Here is a 27,929-nt window from a genome sequence, read left to right as displayed (position 1 = left end):
ATCGAAATTTCAAATTGCCCTTCTAAATAAGAAACGAAGCGCCATCACCTCACAAAATGTACTGGTAGTACGTTGTAGTACGGCCCCCTCCCCACCCCCGCGTTTGACAATTTTTACGAAAAAAAACACGTGGAATTATACGTTTTTAGAAGACTCCCCCCCCCCCTTAACGCAAAATCTAGAATCCCACTGATCACGGTTTTTTTCTCGCAAATTCCTATAAATGAAAGTCGAAGTACGTGTCCATACAAAAATTTCTGACTTGGTTCTATTTCTCCACACAACTTTTTTTTTAATGAGGCGCACCAGTGCATGCCCCAATTGGTTGTGGACTTGTGGTTCTGCTATTTATAGTAAAAGCCATCCTGTAATCGGTTAGTATCCGAACTCAGACCCATGACCTCGCACCATTATGTGTTACAACACGGACCCCGCCGTCACTGTACCTGGGTCAAAGAATACTTCCATGAGTCCATGACTGCACATTTACTGCATTGCATTGCATTTCTCCACCACATGGGCTTTTAATACTACTTTCACCGTGAGAACAAGTACATAATTTCAGGTTGCAGTTTCCAGCAGCATGATCCGTTCGTTTATTCCCATCACCGCGGCTTCAGCTCTCGGGTTCAAGTGTGTCAACTTGCTGTTTAACTATGACTTTCTTCTGGCCCCGCCGCCTGGGAAATATGCAGGCAAGGAGCGGCACCGATGGCGCAACGCGGCCACCTCGCTGGTCAACGCGGTCATTGTGTCCGGAATTGTTATTTACTGGTAAGGTCATAACTTCATGCCACTCAGTGTGGAATTACATTTGGAGTAGGCCTACTCTCCCTTATTCGATTCCACACGGATATATATTGAGGGTTGAATCAAGGTGTCATGTAGCAATGATTGGAAACCCTTGTCAGTGAGAACTGGAGCAAAATCACAGTGTAGCTAGCTCTAAAATGTTCTGATCACAGAAAAATAACTTACTACCCAGTACCCTGTCAAAATGTCATGATGTGTACTACTCGATGTACCGGTACTAGGCTGCTGATGTGTGATTGTTTGTTTATGCACGGTTTATATGGTGTAGGACATGAACTACATCGTTGTGTATAAGGCAAAGTAAAAAAAAAAAAAAAAAGTTTCTCGTCCCCGCCCGCTTCCTTTTTGGAGGCCGCCTGGATTTTTTAATTATTTTTTGTTGTTGAAAATGCAGTAAAAACACTGAAAAAGTCCACAAATTCATCGGAAATTAAATACTTGCGAAATATGTGAGTCGAAGTTTTCAGTATAGACTCTGTCGGTCACTTTGTACACCACATAATATCGACGTGTGATCGCTACCCCTGCGACAGTTCATGGCGAGTTCACAACAACTCACCCACTTTGTTCCCAGACCAAAAGATTCTGACTATTCATGATGAATCTACGCGCCCATGGAGTCGAGTCTGAGACGTGAGCGTCAGGAATAATTGTCAGGTCTAGGGAACCAGACTACGTACATGTATGTCTATTGATCGTTTTAGAATACAGTCGTTTGAAATTCAACCGGAATCTGTCTGCCGTACTGTATGCGATAAATGCTGACTTCAAAGCCAGAATGCAACCGGTATGAGACTAGCTCACGCTGGAGTATGTGTTTAAAGAATTCGCTCGCGACTTTCGGCGGTTAAAGCAAATGCATCTAAAACTGTTCTTGGTAGACCAATACAACTCTAAAGGACACTGTAAATATGTTCAGTTTTCTTGTCCAACTTGTCTTTCATTTTAAAAGTGTCTTTGAACAATGGAAACACCAACGGTTGCAGGAAATTTTAAAATAGTGGCCATCTTGAAAAAAAAAAAAAAAAAAAGCCCCTCTTCCTCCTATTTTTCAAAAACCCGGACGAGAAACTTTTTTTTTTTTTACTCGGCCTAATTGAGGAAAGGAGTCAAAAATCGAGGACATGCTCCTTACATCAAAACGGTGCATTCAAAGTGTTTCTGCTCTCCGTTTTGTTTATAAGTAGGCCTACACGTAGTGAATACATTCGACTGCTGGAATGTAAAACGAAAACCGGTATTTTGGGTCTTTATCGCCACAAAAATGGGGGGGGGGGTTGATCAAATGACCCATCCCCCGGTCGAAAAGTGGGGGATATAATCCCCCCCCCCCCCGGATTTGCGCCCTTGCTCGTGACTCATGGGCTCTTTACGTATATTTTCCCCTGTTAACTGAGATACCCCTTGGCACTTGCAAAATGCCTTGAAGTACATTGTATTAGCCTGCAGCAGGAGAGGCTTATAGAAATGACCTTTAGTTACCGGGTCTTGGTCGAAAATGAACCTGTATATAGGCCTACGTGTACATCTTATAACATAGGCAAATTCAGAGGCTATGAGTTTCTCATTCGCTCATACACATCGCCTATTATATCCAAGGGATGCTGGTTTGGGCATTATATAGCTAATGGTCTGGTATCCCATTTGTTATGAACAGTTTCTATTTTTGTTGGAACTGAAGGGCTAGCCTGCTTTTATCTGACTGGCTGCGTCACTGACCGGTTGGCTGAGTCCTTATAATGCCATTATGTGCCTGAAACTAAAGGGTCATATTAACCACCTTATACTTTAAGACCTAAAGGCATAAACCAGAAGCTCAACTTAAGGCAAACATAGTCTTGTTCTATTGTTAACCTCGGATCCAAATGTGTAGATCGGGGAGGGACAAAATTAAGGATTTTTAGCGGGCAAAACGCACCTTCTCTCCCCTCCCCGCTTCCGCCGCCTTTGATGAGCAGAACAGCTTTAGCTTCAAATGTAGTCACTATACAGTACACTGTAAAACACCTAGTTAGATTTGACTAAAAAACAGTCGCACTTGCACCCAGCTGACTACAACTAGGGTCAGGTGAGTGCTAGTTTGACTCTTTCTAGGCAAATTTAACTAGAGTGTTTTCAGAATGTAGGGGAATCGAAAACACCGAGTTGATTTTGTGAAAGGTGGAATCAGGACAGCCGTATTCTCATAGATAGATACACTCAACCAAAAAAGAAAGTCTCCCCCTTCCAATATGTTTTTGTCTAACTCAAAAACTACTGAGCACCTCTCGCTCAAATAACGACTAATCAGTACAGAAATTCCTTAGCAATCCAGCCATATTCTTTATTTGGCCCAAAAGAGTGATAATGTGTATGAATTTATGCAATTTATGACAAATGACACCGAAAACAGTTGCACTTTTGTATACGTGCAAGTTGTGGTTCACACTCACCTTGCATGTATACAAAAGTGCAACTTTTTTTGAAGACCGTTTGTTATAAATTGCATAATTTTGTATACACATTGTCACTGTTTTGGGCCAAACAAAGTGTAAGGCTGTATTGCTAAGGAATTTCTGTACCTGATCAGTCATAATTTGAGCAAGATGTGCCCAGTGGTTTTTGAGTTAGACAAAAAAGTATTAAGGGGGGACTTTCTTTTTTGGTTGAGTGTATAACGCGGTGTAACCTGCAATGACAAATGAATGACTTTTAGATCAAGCCAGTCAAATTAAGGGCCAGGTTAAGTTTGTCCAGGCTGTGGTCATTTTATTTTTCTGTATAACCTTAAACCTTGTCTATTCTGCAGTTTGTATAGCCAGCCAGGACTATGGAGCGATCCGGTGAGGCACTACGCCGTGTCAGTCGAAGTTTGCTTCGCAGTAATATCGGGTAGGATTTTTTCCCATACATTAAAAAAAAACCTGCTGTTTGGGCGTGTTAGTTTGGTTTAACATTGCGTTTTAATGTGGTGTAATGCAGTTGTGAGTATTTTCAAAACTCTTGTTGTGAAGCTGAGCAGATGAGTAAGCAGAAAGTTTATTTTTGTTATTTCAGTAATACCTTCCGTAGTTGTGAAACTTTAAAATGCGGGGAGGGGCGTGGAAAGTACCCCCTCATTTAAACCATGAAAATGTGGAACTATAGTCCCGATGATGATATTCAGGGAAACCATATTTTCTTACATATCTGTTTCCTTTTGTGTTCTTTTTTTTCTCAGGGTACTTAATCTATGACACGTACGATCTGCTGACTCACAACCGCTTCGCCAAAGTCTGGGCGCTTTTTGCACACCACAGCATCGTAAGATTTCCAGCTCCGAATACATTGTGTTCATTGGGGCGTTCAAGGGTCACCTTTCCTGACCTTAGTTTCTTTGCAGGGGCGGCGGAACCGGGGGGTGGGGGGGGGGGGGGGGCAGGAGGGGGCACACTTTTCCCCTCCCCCAGATTTTCCCGTGCCAGCAAAAGTGCCCCTGTCGCGGTTATAAATGCGCCCCCTCTACAAAACGCCCCTTAAACGCACACGTATGAAAGCATATATCGCGCTACAACTTATAAATTAGGTCTTGTATATGGCCACAAGTTTTGGTTGAATTTATCAGAAATTCCAACCCAAACAATTGGTTATAGAACAACCCAATTTTGGGTAGTTGCAGTTTTCACCCTTTCTTGGGTAAAATTAACCCAGGCAATTTTCAGTGTAGGCGCTACTGTATACTTATGGGTGCATTGTTCATGATGAATATTAGAAGGACGTTCTCAATTGGGCTCAGTTTTCTGTGTTTCCTGTACCTTTTTCTAAGATGACGTCCACATTCTTTATGATGAGTATCGAACGCCTGGCAATGGGCATCTTGACGATGGGCCTACTGAGCGAAGTGAACGCCATCTTTCTTCACTCCCGCCAACTCCTGCTGATGCATGGAGTCTCCAAACACTCCGTTTTCTTTGGCGTTCACAGACTTTTCAACCTCGTTACCTACATTCTGCTGCGCCTGACGCCGTTGGTGTACGCCACTTATTACTCCTACACTTACCATGGCATGCCGTATTACCTGGATACCCTGGTGCCCTGCATGGCGACGGCCATTACTGTCATCAACTTCGTCCTGCTGTGGAAGTTGATTTGCAGTGACCTTTTGTCGAAGAATGGCAAGGACAAGCACGTCATGGACAACTAGGCCATTTGGCAAAACTTGCTTCTTCTCCCGGCTTTGCCTGCAGGTGCCCTATTTACGGTCACTGTAATATAGTCATGTCAAATGTTCCTTTTTAAAATAGGTTTATTTTATTACTATAGAAACAATAGAAATTATCACATCCTATTATAAAGCAGACGTTTGGAATGTTTCCATTGGACTGCTTCCTGGTCCCTCCATGTCCTTCGGACTTCGAATGTAGGGACTGGTAGTGGGAAATAGATTAGGAATAGGAGGATTGCTTCCCAATGTATACAAATTATATGCAGGACTAGGAAGATATGCCCATAATGCAACTGGGTCTAATTCCTGGCCCCTGAATACAAAATCACAACCATAATGTAAGCGTGGAACCAGCCTATTTCAAAATGGCAACAAGGCTACCACTAATGAGCAGTTAGTGGGGTGAAGGGTTTCGATTTTCGCCGAATTCGAAAGTGTCTCTGGCAAGTGGCAACTGTCAATTAAAGAAAGGGGCACTACCTTTCAATACTATTTTGAAACCAATCGTGCCTATGCAGTTGAAATGCATGGAAATTGCTTACGTGGAGACACTGGCAGTTTTGGCTACTCGTAATGGTATAGAGTGAGTTTTTTTTTATAGCCATGTGTTCAAATGTCCTCCACTCACAAGCTGCCAACATTGTTTAAAAAAAAATACACAATACTGTTGCGCACGCGCAGAGGTGATCCAATCAATGGCTTTCACTGGGAACCAGCTACCGATCCCCATATTACAGGAGCGGGAACCAGTCTATCTTTTCATTTGGTTTGAACTGAAACAAAATACCAACGAGAGGTTGTGAAGTCGGAGAGGAAGTCGTAGCCGAATACGATATCAAAAGAATGGTACTAGGGCCAAGTTCGCGCAAGGACTATAGTTGACCAATGGTTAACTAACGTTTGCCTGAACTCTGTCTAGTCGACGGTGGTTGACTACGTAACGTTAGTCGACTAGGCAGCCTACTGGGGTTGGTTGCTTCGCTGGTAACCAATAGCCGCACGCATTCATAACGCTAGCAGAGAGCCAGGATCCAGAAGTTTTGCGATGACATTTTGACCAGCGTTTGACAAGAGACGTTCGCACGTTGCTATCAGTGCGCAGGCGTAAGGTATGTCACAAATCAACCACTAGTCGACTAATGGTCCTTGCCCGAACTTGGCCATCTTTGACGTATCCAGTGGGGGCGGGGCACTTTGCTCCCCCCCCCCCGTCTGCCCTCCTGTTCTGTTGGAATTTTTCTTGGTGCACTAACTTTGGCTTCTTGAGGCCTAGTAATAAAACAGTGTTGTTTGCAATACATTTGGCAAGTTACGATGTGCTATTCCGTAAAATTTATTGTGTATAATTACGATATAAAACTTGTTGCAATTCACTCTTACCTTCATCACGTATTCCTGATCAATAAAATAGATCCGCGCAAAGATTTGCCATTGACTATTGCTCCGAATGGACTCGTAATAATATAGAAATGGCGACCCGAGCAAGTCCGTGTTAAATTGTTTCTTATTTTGCGTCATTTTTGTTGTCGTCGGCAAAATCATGTAGCTTTCGGCAAAAGTGACTGAATAGCGTCACCTATTATTATGATCGGTGTCCAATACTTGTACCGTTAACCCTAAAAGGGCCGGGTTATTTTGACCATCTCTCAGCCGGGGGGGGGGGGGGCTGATTCCGCCCCCCCCCCCCAAGATCTCGGCCATTGAGTGACGAAAAATTTGAAACTCGGTACATGCATGGAGCAACTCTTCATGAACATACCCAAGAAATTTCAAGACTATAGGTCAAAGGGTTTTGGAATTATGGCTAATTAATTATTCTGTGTACACGACGTATAATTATGGGGAAATTCAGTTTTCACGGCGCCTAGCGTCGGAAAAAAAAATCGCTGCGCGACAACCCCTGGTCTGATTTTTATATTTTTGGTGTCAAAAGATGTGCAAGGCTCGAGGCTAAAAAGTCATAACAGCTCGGGTCGCGAAAAATTTTTTTAAAGGCTATCACGGAAAAAGTCGAGGGGGGAGGCGGATTCCGCCCCCAGCCCCTTTAGGGTTAAACAGCGCCCCTCTGGTATCACCCCAATTCGGAATCTCCAGCAATTGTTGGAACCTGAGATAAAAGTACTGCTTTCTTAAGTACTTCAGGGACGTAATTCCCGGGGTTGGGGAAGTTTTGGGGGGCTCACAATTTTATTTTTTTGCTTTCAAATTCTTGAGAAGTTAAAAAAAAATCAAATATTTTCTTGGAAATGTTTGGCTGCAAAACAAAATTTGATTTTTTTTGGGGGGGGGGGGGGGGGGCCCGACTATTTTGACGTTGGTGGCGCCACTTACACCCCTATTATACCACTCAAAAAAGTCCATATGTATGATTTCACCAAGGTCAAATCGTGGGACTTAAAAAGAATTTACAAAAAAGTGACAACTTCTTCAGGGGGCTCAAGCCCTCCGAGCCCCCCCCCCCCCTCCCCCCATGCACCACTGGGTGGGCTATTGAATCCTCCCCCGCCAACTTTTACATGATGAGAAACAACAAAATGCATATTTGGAGGTATTTATTTCTAACCGCCAATGTAATCAATAGCACTGAAAAAAATGGAGAGAAAAAAAATTGCACAAAAGCTTAATAAAATGCGGCAGTGCAGTTTGATACATAACCGCGAGTATACATAACGATGCGTACATGTATCTGTATAATGAATAGCGCCCTACTTTATTGTAAGGAGGTATCCAGCCCGGCCTTAGTCCCCCCCCCCCCCCCCCCCTTCAAATTTCCAATGCGGCCGGGCAACTTGTTGATCTTAGTCATCATCCCCAATCCCAATGGGCGTCGCAAGGGGGGGGGGGGGGGGGCAAAGGCCCCCAGACCTCCGCCCCCGGAAAAGCAAAAGCAAAATTCCCCAGTCCTTGGGCCACCGGCATTGGAGCGCCTGCCTGAAACCCTCCGATTGAAGCGCTCTCACCAAAAACGTCACACATCACCGGTCATGCATGTCAAAAGGCATAAATTACACAATATCGGGCTCTATAGTAATACATATTCCAATATTCGCTGTGGTGGCAGAGCATGGTCCTGAACATCGAGGGAACACACTCACCACATTACCTGAGAGGAGTTTAACTGCCTACCTGCAAACTGTCCCGAATTCCGTGATTCCTAAGGTCGAGCCATGTCCAGTTTTTTCATGCCCTTGACTATAGTCTCCGCCGCCGGCTACCAGTGTTTCAACTCGGCGCTGGATCTTGGCTATGTGCCGCTACCGCCGGGGAAATACGCCAGCACTGACCGGCATAGATGGAGGAACGCCGCTACCTCGTGCTTCAGTGCGGTCATTTTGTCAGTCTTCGCAGTCTACAGGTATCGTCCAAAGTTTTGGTTTGATCCATTTGATTTATTATTAAGTGGATGCAAGGGGGAGGACAATTATAGCAAGGGTCTTTATATTTAAGACAACTGTGAATGGGGCGTACGTGTTCAGCAATTAAACATGCAGTGTCAGTTTAGCCCAAATTGGGTTGCAATCGGATTATAAGGGGGTCTACCCGATGTTCCCCAATACCAATGTTCCCCGAAATCTTAGGGTTAGGGTTAGGGTAGGGTTAGGGTTAGGGTTATAGGGTAAGGATTTCGGGGAACATAGGTATTGGCATTCCTCCATGGCACCAAGTCAATCCTCATCGTATGTAGCTTCAAGTGATTTCGAAATCCTCGTGCTGGTCCCGAGAGGGCGGGCCAGCAGAGAGTCAACTTTTAACCTCACTGACTGAATCACTGACCCACTATCACTTGTGATTCGGGCAGTGTTATCGTATAGGATTATCCCCGTAGCGTCAATGAATGGGATGAATCCGGCCCATATCTACACAGGCACGAAAAGGCATCCAGTGATTCTAAATTAATTGGATAGAATTGTATGGGCTCTGCATGAGACCAGCTTTACTATAGTCTAGATTTGCCTAGTTTGGAGGCGGCCGAGAGAGACCAATTCCGCAGTGACACAGGCTGGAATAAATATTGTTGCCGTACTTTAAATAACACGCATATAGCGTCAAAATGGCTGCCATCATGCCAGTTAGTGGAACACTGATAAAGAATTTACTATACAAAGGCTCAACCAACGCAAACTGTATTCAACCCAATGTTGGAATGAAAGAGACCTTATACAAAGCTCTGATTGCTCTCGAATGCCATTACTTCTTTAGAATTTTGAATAGATGAAATTTAATCTGCTAAATTTACGAGAAACGAACACAAGTCAGATGTAGAAACTAGTGACCCGCTCTTTTCCTGTATCGTGTAATAAAAAAAAATCCTGTGCATACAAAAATATGTCTGCATACTGAAGGCAGTAAATTGTGAGAGATTACTGTGCCCGGCCTTGCTGCCATTGTATGCCACAGATGGTATTGAAGTTTGCATAATGCCATATGCCCTCGATCAGTTTACGAGCTAGACAGTTTTGGGCATACCGGCATCCGGCTAGTATGGTATGGAAGAGACGTAGTTTAATTGTTGGGTACGGGGAGAGTTCCGTTGGACAACGGGTGATTCTATAAGGTTACACACGGCCCAGTGAGTAGGCCAAAAATCCGTCCGCCGAGCTCATGAACAAAAGTTATTCTCAAATTATTCTTTATTACAGAGTTCTGAGAGCCATGGAATTGTTGAATTGAAGACATGGCACTGCAGCTCTGGCCTGCATGGACTCGGGGCTTCCACTTGTGAGCATTTGGGATGCAGTTGGGTCCGAAAGTGGCGCTATTTTAGCCATGTTGTAGAGGGATCTTCAAAATGGCTACTTTTCCAGTTTGGGAAACATCATTTGTTTTAGGGGTGGTCTTCTTTAATAGAGAATTTCCTCGAGTGTCAACCCGCACAAATTGAAAAGAAAACGAAAGATGACACGTTGATCATCATTTTTTTCTGTGCAGCCTGCACACCTGTGAGACTTCAGAGTGGGGATTTATCACTGGGGCATCTATGCGGGATTTTTATACTGGGGTGCACCCTCAGACTGACCTCCGAAATCCTTTTTCAAAAACTGCCATCTCGATACCATTATTCATTCAGTTTGGTCAGCCATCCGGAATTGTTGCTACAGCCTCATGTATACTACACGGAGATTGCTGAAATCAGTGTGGCTATTGGGACCGGTAAGATAGATTTTGGTCCACAAAAGCCAAATTAAAAACAATTTTGGTCTATTCATTTTGTTCCCATGATTATTAGACACTTTTTTTAGCCTACCGCGTTTGCTAGTGTGTCATATACTACAGGGTGAGTCAAAAAGAGCGAAACCCAAATGCTGTTGTTTTAGTGAAGTTCTACATGACCACTTTCAAAATCTAGGATATGAAAGCCCAATCCATAAGCTTTCTTTTAGTATACAAGAATCATTCAAATCACTCATGTGCTTTTCAAGTTATGGAATTTTAAACACAACCACCGTTTTAAAGTTCTGTCTACGGATCACAAGAAGGTAAGAGTTCTTTCAGCAAAACAAAACCAAATCACATAGGGATGTGTGTGAATTGTTTTCGTTGTGCTGAAAGAACGCACACCTTTTTTGTGATCTGTGGACAGAACTTTAAATGATTTGAGTGAATCTTGTACTAAAAGAAAGCTTATGAATTGGGCTTTCATATCCTAGATTTTGAAAATGCTACATGTAGAACTCCACTAAAATAATGGTCCCGACATTTGGGTGTCGGTTTTTTTACTCACCCTGTATACACACCATTGTTTTGTCACTTTCCCTCATTTATTATTTTGTCAAAAATCGTGTTTGAAACTCAACGAAAATAAAGGCAAATTAATTTGGTCCTTTCGAACACCTTTGTACTGAAACTAACGTCGCCAGAAAAGTGACTGTTTTTTTTTTAATTTATCTTTCCGTTTGTATCTGCCGTCAGGCTATTTCTTATACGACACATGGGATATTCTGAGAAACACGGGTATTTTCAAGAAATGGACGGTCCTCCTGCATCACGTCATTGTAAGTATACCACACCAGGGGTGACTGTCGAATAATGCTAGGGGCTTAAATCGTGGATTTGTGACATCTTTCAAATTCAGACACTTCTGGGCAACGTCGTTAAAAAAGACGGTGCCTGATTTTGGCAGAACACGTCAATATTTTAATATGATTTGGTTTATATATAAATATGAACATTTTCTGAAAACGCCGAATAGTTCAGATAGGAAGTAAAGAGATCCCGTTTTGAACATAAAAAATTACAGTTGGATCATGTTTCGAGTTGATATCATGCCACCAATACATTGTAGTTTGTTTGCGAAGTTAACAACAATGTCCTTATTTAATTCGCTCTGCACGGACATTCTCGTGAAGTACCGTATGTAACAGTGTAAAAACCAGGGCCCAATTTCATAGCGCTGCTTAACAGCCGACTTTGTGCTTACCGAGCCTCCATCTCTTTCATAGGGACTGTTAAGCAGTAAGCACAGCAAAAGCACGCTTAAACCCAGAAGAAAACTTTGCTTAAATCAGTGACGTAACAATAGAAATCTCCATGCGCGCGTAACCGTTAGCATGAAATAGTGCTTAAGCAGCAGCGTGATTTTCTGCTATCGTTAGCACAACTTTTCTGCTTATTGTTAAGCCTTACTGTTAAGCAGTGCTATGAAATTGGGCCTATATGCTTGGGTCACCTGCGTTCATAGCTGAATGAACGCCAATTATATGGGTGCTTTCGAGTACCTCACCCGGATCGACTCACGGTAAAGGCAGACGGGTTAGCCACGACAGCCGGGCTAATCGAACGCTCAACCACTGACCATCATGATCCGTGATCACGTGATGTTCGTAGCCGCGGCCGTAGCCACTGACAATACGCCCTTTTCGGATTGGGTCTTAGTTTGAGATTTGCTGCTTTTCAGTCAATTGCAAAACTCAAAAAGTTGCGCTGGAATTATAGCCTCTACAGTTGCAATGAACTCAATAAATATAGACTTTTGAATTGAGCGCGCCTGCAAATAAATTCCCATAGACACTAGTGCTAAATGTCCATACTTCAAAATTCATTTTAAAATACTCAGAACTCTCACAGGTATTCAAGCTGCACAGAAAAATGATGATCAACATGTCATCTTTCATTTTCTTTTCAATTTTGGGTGGGTTGACCATTGACTTTTTGAGATATTCTCACCCAAATAAGAACACCCCTAAAACGAATGATGTTTCCCAAACTGGAAAAGTAGCCATTTTGAAAAAGAATCCCTCCACAACATGGCTAAATAGCGCCACTTTCGGGCCAGATTGCATCCAAAATGCTCAGAATTGGAAGCTCCAAGTCCAGGCCAGAGGTTCAGTGCCACATGTCTTCAATTCCCCAATTCCATGGTTCTCAGAACTCTCTAATATAGAATATTTTGAGGGTATAACTTTTATTCATGAGCTCGGCGGACAGATTTTTGGCCTATTTACAGGCGTGCACCCGTATGCGTGTGACGCATTTCCACCACTGACTCTGCCTAATGAGCAGGCTCTGTGTGGTGTCTAACCCGGGTGAGTTTAGAATGACGTCAGAGCTAATCGAACGGCACGGGGCTAATCCGAATCGATCCGGTGAGCTACTCGAACGCACCCTATAACTGCCTGCCGAAATTTTTCATATTTTTTGCAGGAATTTAACTTTTTGTCCCTTGTCGGCAAGTTAAATTAGCGTGAGAATATATAAAACTTTATCTGCGAGTGGTGTTTAAAATGATTTTCAGGTGGCTCTTTCATACTACGTGATGTCAACGTGGAAGGCGGAAATGGGTATAGCCATCATCTCACTGCTGCCCGAAATCAGCGCCATTTTTCTGCATTCGCGTCAGGTCCTGCTGATATATGGATTCTCCAAAGACTCCGCCTTCTACCGCGTGCACAGAGTCTTCAACCTCCTGACTGGTATCTCGTGCCGACTGGTGCCCATAGTGTGCGCGTGTTACCTGACGGCGACCGGCAACCACCCTGAGTTACATTCGTTTTTCGTTTTGCTGCTTCCGTTAATGCCGCCCGTTATACTGGCCATTAACTGCACTATGCTATGGCGATTACTTCACAGTGATTTCCTGAGTACTAAGACCCACAAAGTTGACTTTATTATGGAAAACTGATGACACCTGGAAAGTGTTGTGCGCAATTGTATGTCATGCATACACTCTAAAAACAAATTGGTTTAAAAATAACCAAATTTATTTGGTCACGTTACTTTTGGTTATTATATTTGAAAAAAAAAATGAAAATTGCTTGTCATGTTCTACCAATAGTTCTTCAAATGACAAATTTGCGATGGTCCTATAGCCAAATATCTTTCTCATGACATACTCTGACTGTGTGCCAAATGCCATGCGTGTATCACCAAAGACACAATTTCAAAATATTTCCCCTATCTGCCCCACTATAGGCTAATTTGTTATAACCACGGAATGAAATATGCAGTTATTTAAAGTGACTCACGAATTGAAGTGCCGTTTTCTCCAGAGTTGTAATGAGTCACTGTTGTTTGTGACTCGATTCCAGTCGAATCATTTAAAAAGAAAAGTAACTCGAGTCGGTCCGAGTCACTTTAAAGAAGTGACTCGAGACGAGTCGAGTTATTAGGTCAAGAAGGTCGAGTCGAGTCAAATAATTAGCTCGAGTCAATTCGAGTCACAAATATTTGAACACCAAGGGCGGATCCAGAACACAATTTGTTTTTTTTGGGGGGGGGCCAAACAAAAAATTTGGTCCCCCCAAAAAGTGGGTCAAAAAAATTACGGCGTGGGCTCGGGGCCCGCTTAAGGGCCCCTAAATTTTTTTGGATTCTAGATGCTCTGTGGTGCGATCTGAGGCAATTTCTGACCACTTTAACCAATGTTTTTTTAGGAAAAGATGGTGGTGTACTCATTGCCTGCCTTTATTGCGATGTCACATAAATAAAAAAAAATTGGTTTCGTTTGGGGGGGGGGGGGCATGGCCCCCTTTGGGCCCCCCCCCCCCCCCGGATCCGCCCTTGTTGAACACTAGTAACAAGTAAAGATAAAAGAGAAAGTCGTTTGTATCACTGTAACAGTTGACAAGAATTGAAACTTCAGTCTTATAGAATATGGTTTGGCTTCTGGTCTAGATTTTTTTTTCGCTGATCGCTGACATCATCCAAACCAATAATTGCATCATACAAAACTGTTTCTGATTGTTTAAAAGTGGTCACGTTTCTATTTAATTTTTAGAAGAGGGCATAAATGTAGCCGGCGTTCGATTTATGAGCTTTATAAGAAATCGCCCAAAGCCAACGATGAAACAACGAATTCTTGGATTATTTTTGTGCGTTCCAGAACCATGAGGTGGGAGTCTATGACACGTTGTATAATGTACGTGTCATATTAGTGTGAGAAGGTGTGTTTAATGTTTATAGGTTTTAGCTTTAGAATGTTTTAGTGTTTTGAGAAGTCGTGCCTAATTTCCATTTTTGTCCCCCTGGCTGTAAGACGGAGGGGGATATGCAGGGGCGTAGCACGGGCATTTTTATGGGGGGGGGATTTTTTTTGGGGAATGGCCACTTGCACATCCGTTGTGAAATGTAGACAGGTTTTTTTCTCCGGACACTTGGCCTCCGTAAAATAAAAAGGGGGGGGGGGGGTCTGGTACCATTGGCCGAAGGGGGCGCTGTTCAAAACCGACAATTATGCACACAAAGGGCCAATATACATGCATGGTGCTTTTCAGGGCGATACATGTGCGAAATTCTGAAAAAGGCCCCCAAAACGGCAGATGCCACAAAAAAGGGCACCACTTCTTTTTTGAAAAGGGCACTTGTTCAGAAAAAAAGGGCACTTCGTAAGAAGGGGCACTCTTTACAATTAATTGGTGGGGGGGGGATAAGCCCGTTGAAAAAAGGGCATTTGAATGGAAAAAGGCAGTCTTTACAAAATATTGAGGGGGGGGGGGTAAATACCATTCCTTCCCCCACCCCGCTGGCTACGCCTATGAAATGGCGATAGCGTGTTTCTTCTGTGTGTCTGTTTGACCATGTCATGATGGGCGGGTTGGTTATCCCTCAGACTGATGGGACAATGGGGTGTGCGATTTCAATGGGCCCGAGGACCAGGTCCTCTGGAGAATTTCATGTACAAACAAACGGGAAACAAAGAAGGAAACTGAGGATCAGGTCCTCATGACTATAGTAAACATGGGTATATGTCACATGCCGCGACGGATGTCACAACGGGTTTTATTTTTTTTTTTCCAGCTTGGAATATGCTTTATGAAATTCTGAATAAACGAGCACATTTTTAAACAGTATTTAATTACTATTATTTTTCGGTGTGTGTGGGGGGGGGGGGGTGGGAGCTAGACAGACGATATATCAGAATGGCGCAATAAGACCGACAGCGGGCGCCATGATTTTGATCAGTGTTTCAAAATTTCTACGCGAGTCATTTGTATAAACAGTGACCCCACAAATTTTTGTTAAAAACGAGACCGTCTAGTTTAAAAATCGGTTGAATCGTGCGAATATAGCAGAGGATCATCTGCCTAGCTTTTGGGATATTATCTAAGGGCAGATTTGATACATTTATGGTCCTATTTGCACGAGAAAACGTAGGGGTGCCATTGGCAAATTTGGTAGTATGCAGGCTGAGCATTACCGGCACACTCTCGCAAAAAGTGGTCCGGCAGCTTTCTATACAAAACCTCATTGGCCGGGGGTTTTGGGCGTAAACCTTATCAGTCAGCCGATCACGCTCAATTGACTTCGGCAAAACCGCAAGTCCCATCATAAAGAATAAGTTAATCGGACCATTTTTTCCAAGAGTGTGTTTCTAATGTAAGACGAATACCATATAATTCTACTTAATACGAATTATTGATCAGGAAAACGTAAACAGGGAAACAAGTTTTATATGAAGTACACAATACGATTTTGACGAATACCACATCATGACCTGCTCAGTATTGAACACGGCACGTACGAAATAATACTAGGCCTTCGTTGGGGTATACCCTATATGTTCCCCAATCCATGTTCCCCTATACCTATGTTCTCCAATACCTATGTTCCCAAAATCCTTAGGGTTAGGGTTAGGGTTGGGGAACATAGGTATTGGGCAACATAGGTATGCATCCCCTTCATTTACGCCACGAACACGTCGGTGGTTTCAGAGAACATTTTTCCAATAAGAGAGCGGGAATGTTCCCCATCCACATTGGATACATGTATTCTTTAAACATCGGATTCGGCTCCGGCTTCCTCTCTGACCTGACAACCTTTCGTACATTCCTTTTTAATGTTCAGTTCAAAAACCAAAAATGGAAAGATTCCGAACTGATGCTTTATAAAATATTGAACCGTTGACATGAGTGACCCCTTTACCATGCTGCCCCCAGTTCAGTCATGTTCCCTGTATCAAAAAGCAGTACTGAATGATAATGCTTTTGGTGCCAAAGGAGCCAGACTATTTTTCCTTCCAGCCTCTCTTTGGTTACGTAGATTTGAATGGGGAAAATCAAGATGGCCGCAACATGACAATGGTCTATAAAGGCCTAGATGTCCTTGAAGTCCTAATCTTTTCCATCCCTGGCCTTCGACAAAAGATCACTGCGGATCAAACTCCAAAGCTGGAGGACGTCGACGATAGCAACGCCCGTGGTCATGCAGGGCATCACTATCTCCAGGTAATACGGCATTGGCTGGGTGAAGGAGTGGTAAACGGCGAACGCCAACGGTATCAGGCGCAGAACAAAGAAGGTACCGAGGTTGAGAAGCACGTGAACGCCATAGGAAAAGCTGTGTTTGGAGACTCCATGCATCAGCAGGAGTTTGCGGGAGTGAAGGAAGATGGCGTTCACTTCGTTCAGTAGGTTTATTGTCAAGATGCCCATTGCTATGTGCTCGATACTCATCATGAAGAATGTGGAAATCACCTTAGGGAAAGGGGAACAGAAAATATAGAGAATGAAGCCTAATAGAGGTCGTCTGGCATTGCATAATTGTCTACACACTGTTTTGGGCCAAATAAAGAGTATGGCTGCAAAGGAATTTCTGTACTGATTAGTCGTAATTTGAGCAAGAAATGCGCAGTATAGTTTTTGAGTTGGACATGTATCAGTTTACATAAATTTGATGTGTACCAATTTTACATAGGCCATTTTGGTGGTTTTCTTAATAATATCAATGAAACCAAAATATTTCGCAAATTCCAGAACTTTTGCACGTTAAATTTTCTATTCAAGGGTCCCGGAAGCTAGAGTTATACCACGCACGCACAAGCAGCGGCACCCGACTATCCCGCGAACTTCTCTATACGCGCCTAGTAGAAGTAGTAGCACAAATCATCTTTCTACTCCAAACCCGATCGTGTCACTGAATCGGAATAATACGAGATTCCACTAACACACAGAGAAACACCTACACAAAATTAATACGGGGTGAGTCAAAAAAAAAGAAGCGAAACCCAAATGTCGGGACCATTGTTTTAGTGAAGTTCTGCATGTAGCCCTTTCAAAATCTAGGATATGAAAGCCAAATTCATAAGCTTTCTTTTAGTACAAGAATCATTCAAATCACTCATGTACTTTTCAAGTTCTGTCCACGGATCACAAGAAGGCAAGTGTTCTTTCAGCAAAACGAATTGTTTTCGTTTTGCCGAAAGAACGCACACTTTTTTTGTGTGATCCGTGGACAGAACTTTAAAACAGGGGTTGTGTTTAAAATTCCGTAACTTGAAAAATATATGAGTGGTTTGAATGACTCTCGTACTAAAAGAAAGCTTATGAATTGCGCTTTCATATCCTAGATTTTGGAAGTGCTACATGCAGAACTTCACTAAAAAAAAACCCAATAGCCCCGACATTTGGGTTTCGCTTTTTTGACTCGCCCTGTATAGTAATCAAACCGCACATTCTTCTATTCAAAGAGGGTAAGTGCCTAGCAGTCATGTGGTTGCTTAGGCAAAGCGACTGCCGTTGTTAGGCAAAGCTAATCCGATTACGTACTAAGAAGCTATAACAGAGCAGTGAAACTCATGCACCACAAAAAAACATGGCCTTTTTGAACGTTGTGTTTCTCAGAAAATATGCACAGTGTGATTGAAAAATTAAATTATAACGGAAGAAGAAATTCTACACTTTATATCATTGAAAAAATCGCCGTCATCGATGCCGAAACGTCAAAACTGGTTACTGGTATAGCTGACCTTCAAGTCTGGAAGAAATCGTTCGAAAACATCCCCAACTCTCTGTTTTTATATCAATTTCTGGGAATTTCTCAAAATTGTTATTCACGAGTTGTTGAACACTTATATCATCTAAGTATATTTCGAATTTCAGCTTAATCTGTTGTTGCAAACGCTAGTGTTACAGTTTAAACCATCTCCATGGAAAATTTCGACGATGATTTCTGCCGACCCAACCCACATGCATTGTTCAGCAAGCGCCTTAGATTTTCCTCATGGATTTCTATTACTGTTGTTCTTCCTGCGGAAATCGTGTAAGGAAAGAAAAGTTAAGATATAGCATACTTACAATGCCGTGGTGAAAAACAAGCAACCAATCCTTGAATAAGGGATTGTGAGTCAGCAGATCATACGTTTCGTGCATGTAAAACCCTGAGTGAAAAAAAAAAACAAAAAGAAAACACACACGAATATACAGGGTGAGTCAAAACAAAAATGAAACCCAAATGGCAGAACCAATTTTTGAATGAAGTTTTGCCTGTAGCACTTTCAAAATCTAGGATATGAAAGCCCGGCCATTAAGCTTTCTTTTAGTACAAGAATCATTCAAATCACTCATGTACTTTTTTTCACGTTACGGAATTTGAACGCAAACACCGTTTAAAAGTTCTGTCCACACATTCTCAAATTTGTATCCTTGTGGAGACATTTCTTTGTTCTCGTGTAGTAAAGTGTTCAATTTTGAAAGTGAAGTTTCAAAATGCTCTTATTTTAACCAGAATTAGTTTCCTTGGCTGAAATTTGGAATTAATATCCCTTTTCTAAAACTCTTCCATTTGCGACAAATCAACCCGCCTTGGAAATTCCTAGTTTTTGAGTAAAACCCATATATCTATTTCGTGAAAACCTTGTGGAGACCTATTCATCTATAGAAATTGCCCTGTGGAGACCTTTACAATGTTTTGTTCCCTATTGTGTGTGAGTCTCCACAAGGATACGAATTTGTGGTCACGGATCACAAAACACGCGTTCTTTCAGCAAACCGAAGTTCCCTTTGGATGCATGTTCGAGTTTCACAACAACAGAGAAAATTATAGAAATACAACTATATAATTTGCCTTCTCATCTGATCGGGCTCGTCAGCTTCAGAATACATGCTTTGAAAATAATTACAATGTACAACTGCAATATTAAATGCCTTGTTTAAATAGGCCTAAATCAACACACCCCCATGAATGGACAAAATCCTACCGGATAGCACTGCGAAGCAAACTTCGACTGACACGGCGTAGTGCCTCACCGGATCGCTCCATAGTCCTGGCTGGCTATACAAACTATATTGAAAGAGACAAGGACATACATATAAATGGCCACAACTCAAGAAGTTAGACATTAAAGGGCAGTGCTCGTACTTGGTACTTGTACTCGAGTACTACTCGAGTACTTTTTCGGAGTACTCATACTCGTTCTCGTACTCGAATGTCACAGTACTCGTACTCGAAATGACAGTACTCGTACTCGGGCAGCAAAGAACTCGTACTCGACATGTCGAAATTGTACTCGATCATTAAAGTACTCGTACTCGAATAGCAGTACTCTGGGGGGGAAATGTTAAAGCTTCACTTACGATGGCCTTACTTTATCGATACTTTCAGTTTGAAATGGTTGATCATCATGGCTTGTGGAGAAATCGATATTTCCTGATTTTCCTCTGTGCAAGTCCAGACAAACACATTTGAACAGCTAGCCGTGAGTCGGTCTAACTGGGCCTGGGCCAATTGCGCATTCGGAAATGCGAGTACTCGTACTCGTACTCGGAAGTACAAGTACTCGTACTCGTACTCGGCAGTACTCGGTATTCGGGAAAAAATACTCGACTACAACACTGTTAAAGGGCCATGCAATGTAATGTTTTAATGCAGTGAAAATGCACCTTTGTATCCCGTTCAATTTTAGTTTGGCCCTATCAACTAAGGGTCCGCTCATCCCGACGCCTCATAGGTCCGACGCCTCATGGCTCCAACGCCTCATAAGTCCGACAATTAATTTACTTTTATTTCTGTCCATAAGTCCGACGCCTTATAAGTCCGACGCCTCATGAGTCCGACAGCTATACTTATAAATAAGTACAAACATTACGTAAAATGTCAGAATGTTAACGCATCTAATTGTTAAAGTTAGTGATTTATATACATTGACATTGACATTAAGGGATGCACCCCCGCTCGGATTTACGCCCGTACTAGTAGCATCAACACTAGCGCAAAAAACTGCACAGCTATGCACAGTGCGCCTTTCGCAAGTAGACAACCTCGCGGATTTAAACGGTCGTAAACAATGTTTAAAATCTCGTTTTGCCTTGTCGGAATGACCCTTTTCTGGTAACGGTCCATAGGTTCGACGCCTCATAGGTCCGACGCCTCGTTTTTCCGACGTCGGACTTATAAGGCGTGGGACCTAGAGGCGTCGGACTTGTGATACGGCTCCATAAACTAGCACCAGAGAATTAGGGAAAGGCCTACCAGTAAATAACAATTCCGGATATAATGAAATCGCTGACCAGCGCAGTGCCTGCGTTGCGCCATCGATACCGCTCCTTGTCAGCAAACTTCCCAACAGGCGACGGGATCAGAGGTAAGTCATAGTTGAACAGAAAGTTGACACACTGGAACCCGAAAGCCGAAGCCACGCTGATGGGAATATACGAACGGATCATGCTGCTGAAAACTCAGTAACCTGAAATGATATACTTGTTCTCTGTGTGAGCGTAGCCTAGTGTTAAAACCTGTGCTTTGAAAAATGCAATGCAGTCGATCCTTTGAGAAATGCAATGCAGTCGATCAAGTATTCCCTGACAATAACGCTGTTTTGTTATGTTTGTATGGTTTCATTATGCCTGTGAGGTCAGATACTAATTCTATGGCCCGCACCGTATCCAAATGCACGTCCCCGTCAAGGTTGTGGTTCCGGCATGTTTCCTGGCATGTTCACAATTGGAGAAATAAGCTCGGAGGTTAACGCTGAATCAGTTAGTCAGGTGGCTTAATGAAATCACCGTTACTGAGCGGATAAAAGCACCATAGTTAGCATGAGGCTCCCTTGGGTCCTTTTGATTAATGTTAGCCTAGGAGCTAGCCCTCCGGAGTTTTTTTTTTAATTCATGTATAAAAACACCAAATTTCAAGATGGCCGACATCTATTACAAAATATCGCTTTTCTCGAGTCCTGGGAGTCATAAATAGCACTGGGTGGTCACCAAATTTGTAATTTTTAGGTAGTTGAATGTTAATTTGGACATCGTAGTAGCACCAATACATTTGTTTATTTTTTAAATATTATAAATATCATCAATATGCCAATAAAAGACACATCTCCAATAAACACCACGGCCCCTCATCTGGTTAGAAGGGAAATGTTATCACCCAATAACCATGAATAATCGTGAAGCATGCGTTTCAGTAACTAGATAAACACTCATTTTCAAGCAACTACATCACTGCTTTACAGACCTTTATCATGCTGCCGCCATTTCAGTCGTGTTCCCTGTATCCAATAACAGTACTGAATGATAGTGTGTTTTGTGCAAAAAGGAACCAGACTATTTTTCCTTCCAGCCTCGCTTTGGTTACGTTGATTTGAAAGGGAAAAAAAACCAAGATGGCCGCAACATGATAATGGTCTATATTTTTATGTAGGCAGTTTTCAATTGTCCTTACTGTATCTCACATCACGGAGACTAGGCCATTTATTGATTGAATAGAGTTGAGTTGAAATGCAATGTGTAAGAAATTCTCACAGTTTCTTCGAAGTATGTGGCCTTTGTTCTGTGATGTCTAACACAAACTTTACAATGTTATGTGGAATACATTTGCACTTGCAAAGTGGTGAGCAGTCCAGATTTGCTTTGCTGCATTTGCAGTTGGAACCCAGCAAACACATAATGCTGTGATAACATGTTTGTAAAGTCGTACCGATGTTATATCTAATACATTCGAAATAACATTTTAATAACTATATAGAAATATCATGTTATAAACATTTCAATAACGTGATTTAAATGCCCCAAATTTGACGTTTTATCAGGTATGTTAAAGCGATATTATCAAAACGTTATTACCAAATTTTAAAAAAAAAGAGATTTATTGAGGAAATAATTATAATATTATACGATACCATTTTAATAACGTGATTTAAATGCCTCGTATTTGACGTTTTATCAGGTATGTTAAAGCGATATTATCAAAACGTTATTACTAAATGTTTTTAAAAAGATTTATGAATGAAATATCATGTTATGTACAAAACATTTTAATAACGTGATTTAAATGTAGTCTGGTTCCCAGACCTGACAATTATTCCCAACGCTCACGTCTAAATTGTAGGTCAGGCAGCCTCCGTGGCTAAAAATAAACATGACGACATTGATGGCCCTTTTTCAAAGCTCGGCTTCGTTTCCGATTTCGCTTTATCACTTATAGCTTTTAATGTTCTGATAATTTTTTTAAATAAATCACTTGCTTCGTAATATCGTACAGTTATTATAATACAGTTTGATATTTCTGTAAGATAACATTGACTAATGATGATCTGGAATCTTCAAAATTAGGCACCCAAATAGCACTGTTAGCTGGCGGAGCCGAATGAAGACCGAGTTTTGGAAAATCTCGGTAACTGTCGTCAAATTCAAAATAGTACATGACGCAGCAAAAAGTTCGCCCATACGATCCGAGTATACTTGATGCACAAAATCGTTGTTGAATTTCAAGTTTTCTAAATGAAAGCAATGAATATTAATTATCAACTAAATTTTAAAAAAATTAATAAGCTATTAGCAGTTAATTAAAAATATATTATACTCGGAAATACTCGGGCGCTATCCGATTGTCGACGAAATGAATTCGGTTCAGACATTTTCGGAAAAAGAGGAATTCCTCCCGTTTTAGTCACGTGACGTACATAGTAATACAATGTATTACCGGAGGCTACCTGACCTAAGATTCATCAGGAATAGTCAAAATCGTTTGGTCTGGGAACCAGACTAATTTAAATGCCTCAATTTGAATTGGTATTTTTGGTATGTTAAAGCGATATTATCAAAGCGTTTTTGCCAAATGTTTTAAACAGGATTTATGGAGGAAGTGTCATGATATATACACAAACATTTTTACAACGTGATATAAATGTATCACATGTGACGTGTTATCAGGTATGTATAAGCGATATTATCAAAACGTTATTACCAAATGTTTTAAACAGGATTTAGGGAGGAAATATCGTGATATATACAAACACATTTTAATAACGTGTTTGAAATGCCTCATATTTGACGTTTTATCAGGTATGTTAAAGCGATGTTGTCAAAACATTATATACGAATGTTTTCAAAAAAGAGTTATGGAGGAAATATCATGATGTACACAAAAGCATGTTAAAAACGTGATTTAAAGGCCTCAAATTTGACGTTTTATCAGGTAATTAGCCCAAACAACCCAGTGTGTTCAGTGCGAAAAATACACTAGTCCGAACGAAAGTCAACTTTCATGGAATAAAAACAACATACTCTGATGTACATAGCGGCGGTATATGTACATCAGATTCGAACCAGCCAACCGATCCCGTAAGCTCGTTGTTCCAGTGGTAATTAAGACATCTGCACTAGATACTAGGAGGTCGTGGGTTCGAGTCCCACCCGAGTTATTTTTTCCAACTTTCACTCTGGACAACATACTTGTTGTCAAACAATAACCCTGCAACAGTTCTGCTTTCGAGTTATATTCAATTTGTATTGCACTTGTATTCAATTTGTATTCAAGCAACGCGTTGGTTGTTTCTGCGTGTTCAATAGTCAGGAGTATTTTCTGTACAATGGGACGTCTTTATGGCAGGTTTTCTCCACGATAACAAAATAAGGTTTTTGAGTGACTACAACATTGGTTTGTCTTAGTATAGGCCCGATGGACATGGACTCAACAACATTTAACAGGCATTTCAAACCAGTACGATGGCTGTTTCTTGAGTTATTGTTCAAGCAACGCATAGGTTGTTTCATGGTGTTCAATACTCAGGAGTATTTTCTGTACACTGGGACATCTTTGTGTGAGGTTTTCTCCATGATGACAAAATAAGTTTTTTGGGTGACTACAACATGGGTTTGTTTTAATGCATATGTGCTCAACAATAATTAAAAGAAATGTCAAACTAGTACAACAGGTATTTCATGAGTTATTGTGCAAGCAACGCGTAGGTTGTTTCTGCGTGTTCAATAGTCAGGAGTATTTTCTGTACACTGGGACGTCTGTATGGCAGGTTTTTTGCATGATGACAAAATAAGGTTTTTGGGTGACTACAAAATTGGTTTGTCTTAATACTTTATAGACCTAATGGATATGTGTTCAACAATAATTTAAAAATATGTCAAACTAGTACGACAGGTATTTGAGGAGTTATTGTTCAAGCAACGCGTAGGTTGTTTCAGCGTGTTCAATAGTCGGGAGTATTTTCTGTACACTGGGACGTCTTTATGGCAGGTTTTTTTCCCACGATGAGAAAATAAGGTTTTTGGGTGACTGAAACATGATTCTTTATAGGCCTGATGGATATATGCTTCACAATAATTAGTGGGAATTTTAAGCTAGTACGACAGTTATTTCAGGAGTAATTGTTCAAGCAACGCGTTGGTTGTTTCTGCGTGTTCAATAGGAGCATTTTCTGTACACTGGGACGTATTTCTGGCAGGTTTTTCTGTGATGACAAAAAAGAGAGATTTTTGGGTGACTACAAAGTTGGTTTGTCTAAGTATTTTATAGGCCTGAGGCACATGAGCTTAACACCAAATGAAAGCATTTTAAACCCGTACAACGGGTACTTCATTAGTTGTTGTTCAAGCAACGAGTATGTTGTTTCTGCGTGTTTAATAGTCGGGGGTATTTTCTGTACACTGGGACGTCTTTATGGCAGGTTTTTCTGTGATGACAAAAAAGGAGATTTTTTTGGTTACTACAAAATTGGTTTGTCTTAGTATTTTATAGCCCTGAAGGACATGAACTTAACACTAACTACAAGAAATGTAAAACCCGTGCAACAGGCATTTCATGAGTTATTGTTCAAGCAGCACGTAGATTGTTTCTGCGTGTTCAATAGTCAGGAGTATTTTGTGTACACTGGGACGTCTTTGTGAGAGGTTTTCTTCATGATGACAAAATATAGTTTTTGGGTGATTACAACATTGGTTTGTCCGAATATTTTATAGGCCTGATTGACATGGACTCAACAACATTTAACCAGTATTTCAAACCAGTATGACGGCTATTTCTTGAGTTATTGTTCAAGCAACGTGTAGGTTTCTGCGTGTTCAGGAGTATTTTCTGTAGACTGGGACGTCTTTATGCAGGTTTTTTCCATGATGACAAAATAATATTTTTGGGTGACTTTAACATTGGTTTGTTCTAATACTTTATAGGCCTGATAAATATGTGCTCAACAATAATTAAAGGATATTTAAAACTATTACGACATGTATTTCAGGAGTCATTGTTCAAGCAATGCGTAGGTTGTTTCTGTGTTCAGGCGTATTTTCTGTACACTGGGACGTCTTTATGGCAGGTTTTCTCCATGATGACAAAATAAGGTTTTCGGGTGACTACAAAATTGGTTTGTCTTAATTTTTTATAGACCTGATGGACATGGACTCAACAATAAATAAGGGAAATTTCAAATCACCACGACAGGTACTTAATGAGTTATTGCTCAAGCAACGCGCAGGTTGTTTCTGCGTGTTCAATAGTCAGGAGCATTTTCTGTACACTGGGACGCATTTCTGGCAGGTTTTTCTGTGATGACAAAAAAGAGAGATTTTTGGGTGACTACAAAGTTGGTTTGTCTAAGTATTTTATAGGCCTGAGGCACATGAGCTTAACACCAAATGAAAGCTATTTTAAACCCGTACAACGGGTACTTCATTAGTTGTTGTTCAAGCAACGAGTAGGTTGTTTCTGCGTGTTTAATAGTCAGGAGTATTTTCTGTACACTGGGACGTCTTTATGGCAGGTTTTTCTGTGATGACAAAAAAGGAGATTTTTTTGGTTACTACAAAATTGGTTTGTCTTAGTATTTTATAGGCCTGAAGGACATGAGCTTAACACTAACTACAAGAAATGTTAAATCCGTGCAACAGGTATTTCATGAGTTATTGTTCAAGCAGCACGTAGATTGTTTCTGCGTGTTCAATAGTCAGGAGTATTTTCTGTACACTGGGACGTCTTTGTGAGAGGTTTTCTCCATGATGACAAAATATAGTTTTTGGGTGATTACAACATTGGTTTGTCTCAGTATTTGAAAGGCCTGATTGACATGAGCTCAACAACATTTAACCAGTATTTCAAACCAGTATGACGGCTATTTCTTGAGTTATTGTTCAAGCAACGTGTAGGTTTCTGCGTGTTCAGGAGTATTTTCTGTACACTGGGACGTCTTTATGGCAGGTTTTTTCCATGATGACAAAATAATATTTTGGGTGACTTTAACATTGGTTTGTCCGAATACTTTATAGGCCTGATAAATATGTGCTCAACAATAATTAAAGGATATTTCAAACTAGTACGACATGTATTTCAGGGGTTATTGTTCAAGCAACGCGTAGGTTGTTTCTGTGTTCAGGCGTATTTTCTGTACAATGGGACGTCTTTATGGCAGGTTTTCTCCATGATGACAAAATAAGGTTTTCGGGTGACTACAACATTAGTTTGTCTTAGTTCTTTATAGACCTGATGGACATGGACTCAACAATAAATAAGGGAAATTTCAAATCACCACGACAGGTACTTAATGAGTTATTGTTCAAGCAACGCGCAGGTTGTTTCTGTGTGTTCAATAGTCAGGAGTATTTTCTGTACACTGGGACGTCTTTATGCCTATGGCAGGTTTTTCTGTGATAATAACAATGTTTTTTTCGGTAACTACAAAGTTGGTTTGTCTTAATATTGTAAAGGCCTTATGGACATGAGCAACGCGTAGATTGTTTCTTCGTGCTCAATAGTCAGGAGTATGTTTTTACACTGGGACGTCTTTGTGGCAGGTTTTTTCCATGATGACAAAATAAGGTTTTGGGGTGACTAAATTTTTTTTGATCAAGCACAATGTGAGACAAACCACTTAAAAACGCACCCGAAACGTGTACATGTGTACGTGTACGCATAATCAATGGTCATGATATATGAAACACGAAGAGTGAAAATGGACGGGAACCGTTGAAGAAAAATGGAGTATGATTACAGAAAATACATTGTATTATTCGCAAAAAAAAATCAATCCAACACAAGTGAATTTTAATTGCACAAAAATAAAACACTCATTGTGGAGAAAATAACTTTAAAAAAACGCATTGCATTGAATTGGAATTTCGCCCAAATAATTGGTCGTGATTTATAACACTCACAAAAATAAAATCGACGGGACTCACTTTGAAACACTCCGAATGGCGTACATGTGTAGTCTTCGCGCTGACAAAAACAGTGTATGGGTTCTGAAACCGTGAGGCACGGTGACCAAGTGGTAAGGCGTCTGTCTCGTAAACAGAAAATCGAGGGTTCGAACCCCTCTCGTGCCTTTCGTGTTTGAACCCTGAAGTGTTTTTTTTTAAGTAACGAGATCATGACATGTTGATTTTGGTATCCAGTCAAACCAGGCATGCCGTGAATCTCCATGATTTCCTGGAGTTTTTTGTTGCACAAATTTCTGCGTTCATAGTGTTATTTGAGCCTGTTTTAGGGCTTTTAG

General features: G+C 41.2%; 4 protein-coding genes and 1 non-coding gene across 6 annotated transcripts in view; 4 read left to right on the top strand and 1 right to left on the bottom strand.

Moving 5' to 3' along the window:
• The first annotated feature begins 379 nt into the window (after window positions 1–379).
• On the top strand, window positions 380–5,861 carry LOC119728480 (TLC domain-containing protein fld-1-like). The gene is made up of 4 exons (XM_038200740.1): window positions 380–774; window positions 3,602–3,684; window positions 4,013–4,095; window positions 4,598–5,861. Exons 1-4 carry the CDS (start codon window positions 584–586, stop codon window positions 4,973–4,975), a joined length of 735 nt encoding a protein of 244 aa, XP_038056668.1. The 5' UTR covers window positions 380–583; the 3' UTR covers window positions 4,976–5,861.
• A 2,056-nt stretch (window positions 5,862–7,917) lies between these two features.
• On the top strand, window positions 7,918–13,641 carry LOC119728468 (TLC domain-containing protein 2-like). 2 transcript variants are annotated; one of them, XM_038200729.1, is made up of 5 exons: window positions 8,269–8,351; window positions 9,637–9,715; window positions 10,065–10,147; window positions 10,907–10,989; window positions 12,729–13,641. In XM_038200729.1, the coding sequence occupies exons 2-5, from the start codon at window positions 9,672–9,674 to the stop codon at window positions 13,113–13,115; spliced, it is 597 nt and encodes a 198-aa protein (XP_038056657.1). In that variant the 5' UTR covers window positions 8,269–8,351; window positions 9,637–9,671; the 3' UTR covers window positions 13,116–13,641. The 2 variants fall into 2 exon arrangements, with proteins under 2 accessions (XP_038056649.1, XP_038056657.1); XM_038200721.1 differs by lacking the exon at window positions 9,637–9,715 and having other exon boundaries at window positions 7,918–8,351; window positions 12,729–13,639.
• Window positions 13,642–15,170: 1,529 nt separating this feature from the next.
• Window positions 15,171–21,143, bottom strand: LOC119728458 (TLC domain-containing protein 2-like). The gene is made up of 4 exons (XM_038200711.1): window positions 20,678–21,143; window positions 19,407–19,489; window positions 18,505–18,587; window positions 15,171–16,905 (listed from the first exon to the last, which is right to left on the bottom strand). Exons 1-4 carry the CDS (start codon window positions 20,869–20,871, stop codon window positions 16,543–16,545), a joined length of 723 nt encoding a protein of 240 aa, XP_038056639.1. The 5' UTR covers window positions 20,872–21,143; the 3' UTR covers window positions 15,171–16,542.
• Window positions 20,666–27,929, top strand: part of LOC119728434 (splicing factor ESS-2 homolog) — a 25,314-nt gene continuing 18,050 nt past the window's right edge. The window contains exon 1 of the mRNA XM_038200679.1: window positions 20,666–20,789. The gene's annotated coding sequence lies outside the window, so the exon portion shown is untranslated. The remainder of the gene's footprint in view (window positions 20,790–27,929) is intronic.
• On the top strand, window positions 27,688–27,759 carry Trnat-cgu. Its single transcript has one exon. It is a non-coding gene; the product is annotated as a tRNA-Thr (tRNA).

The sequence above is a fragment of the Patiria miniata genome, unplaced genomic scaffold (genome assembly GCF_015706575.1).
Source record: "Patiria miniata isolate m_02_andy unplaced genomic scaffold, ASM1570657v1 HiC_scaffold_1, whole genome shotgun sequence".
NCBI classification, from domain to species: Eukaryota; Metazoa; Echinodermata; class Asteroidea; order Valvatida; family Asterinidae; genus Patiria; species Patiria miniata.
The sequence above is the reverse complement of the archived record's forward strand: the minus strand, read 5'-3'. Positions and strand labels throughout refer to the sequence as shown.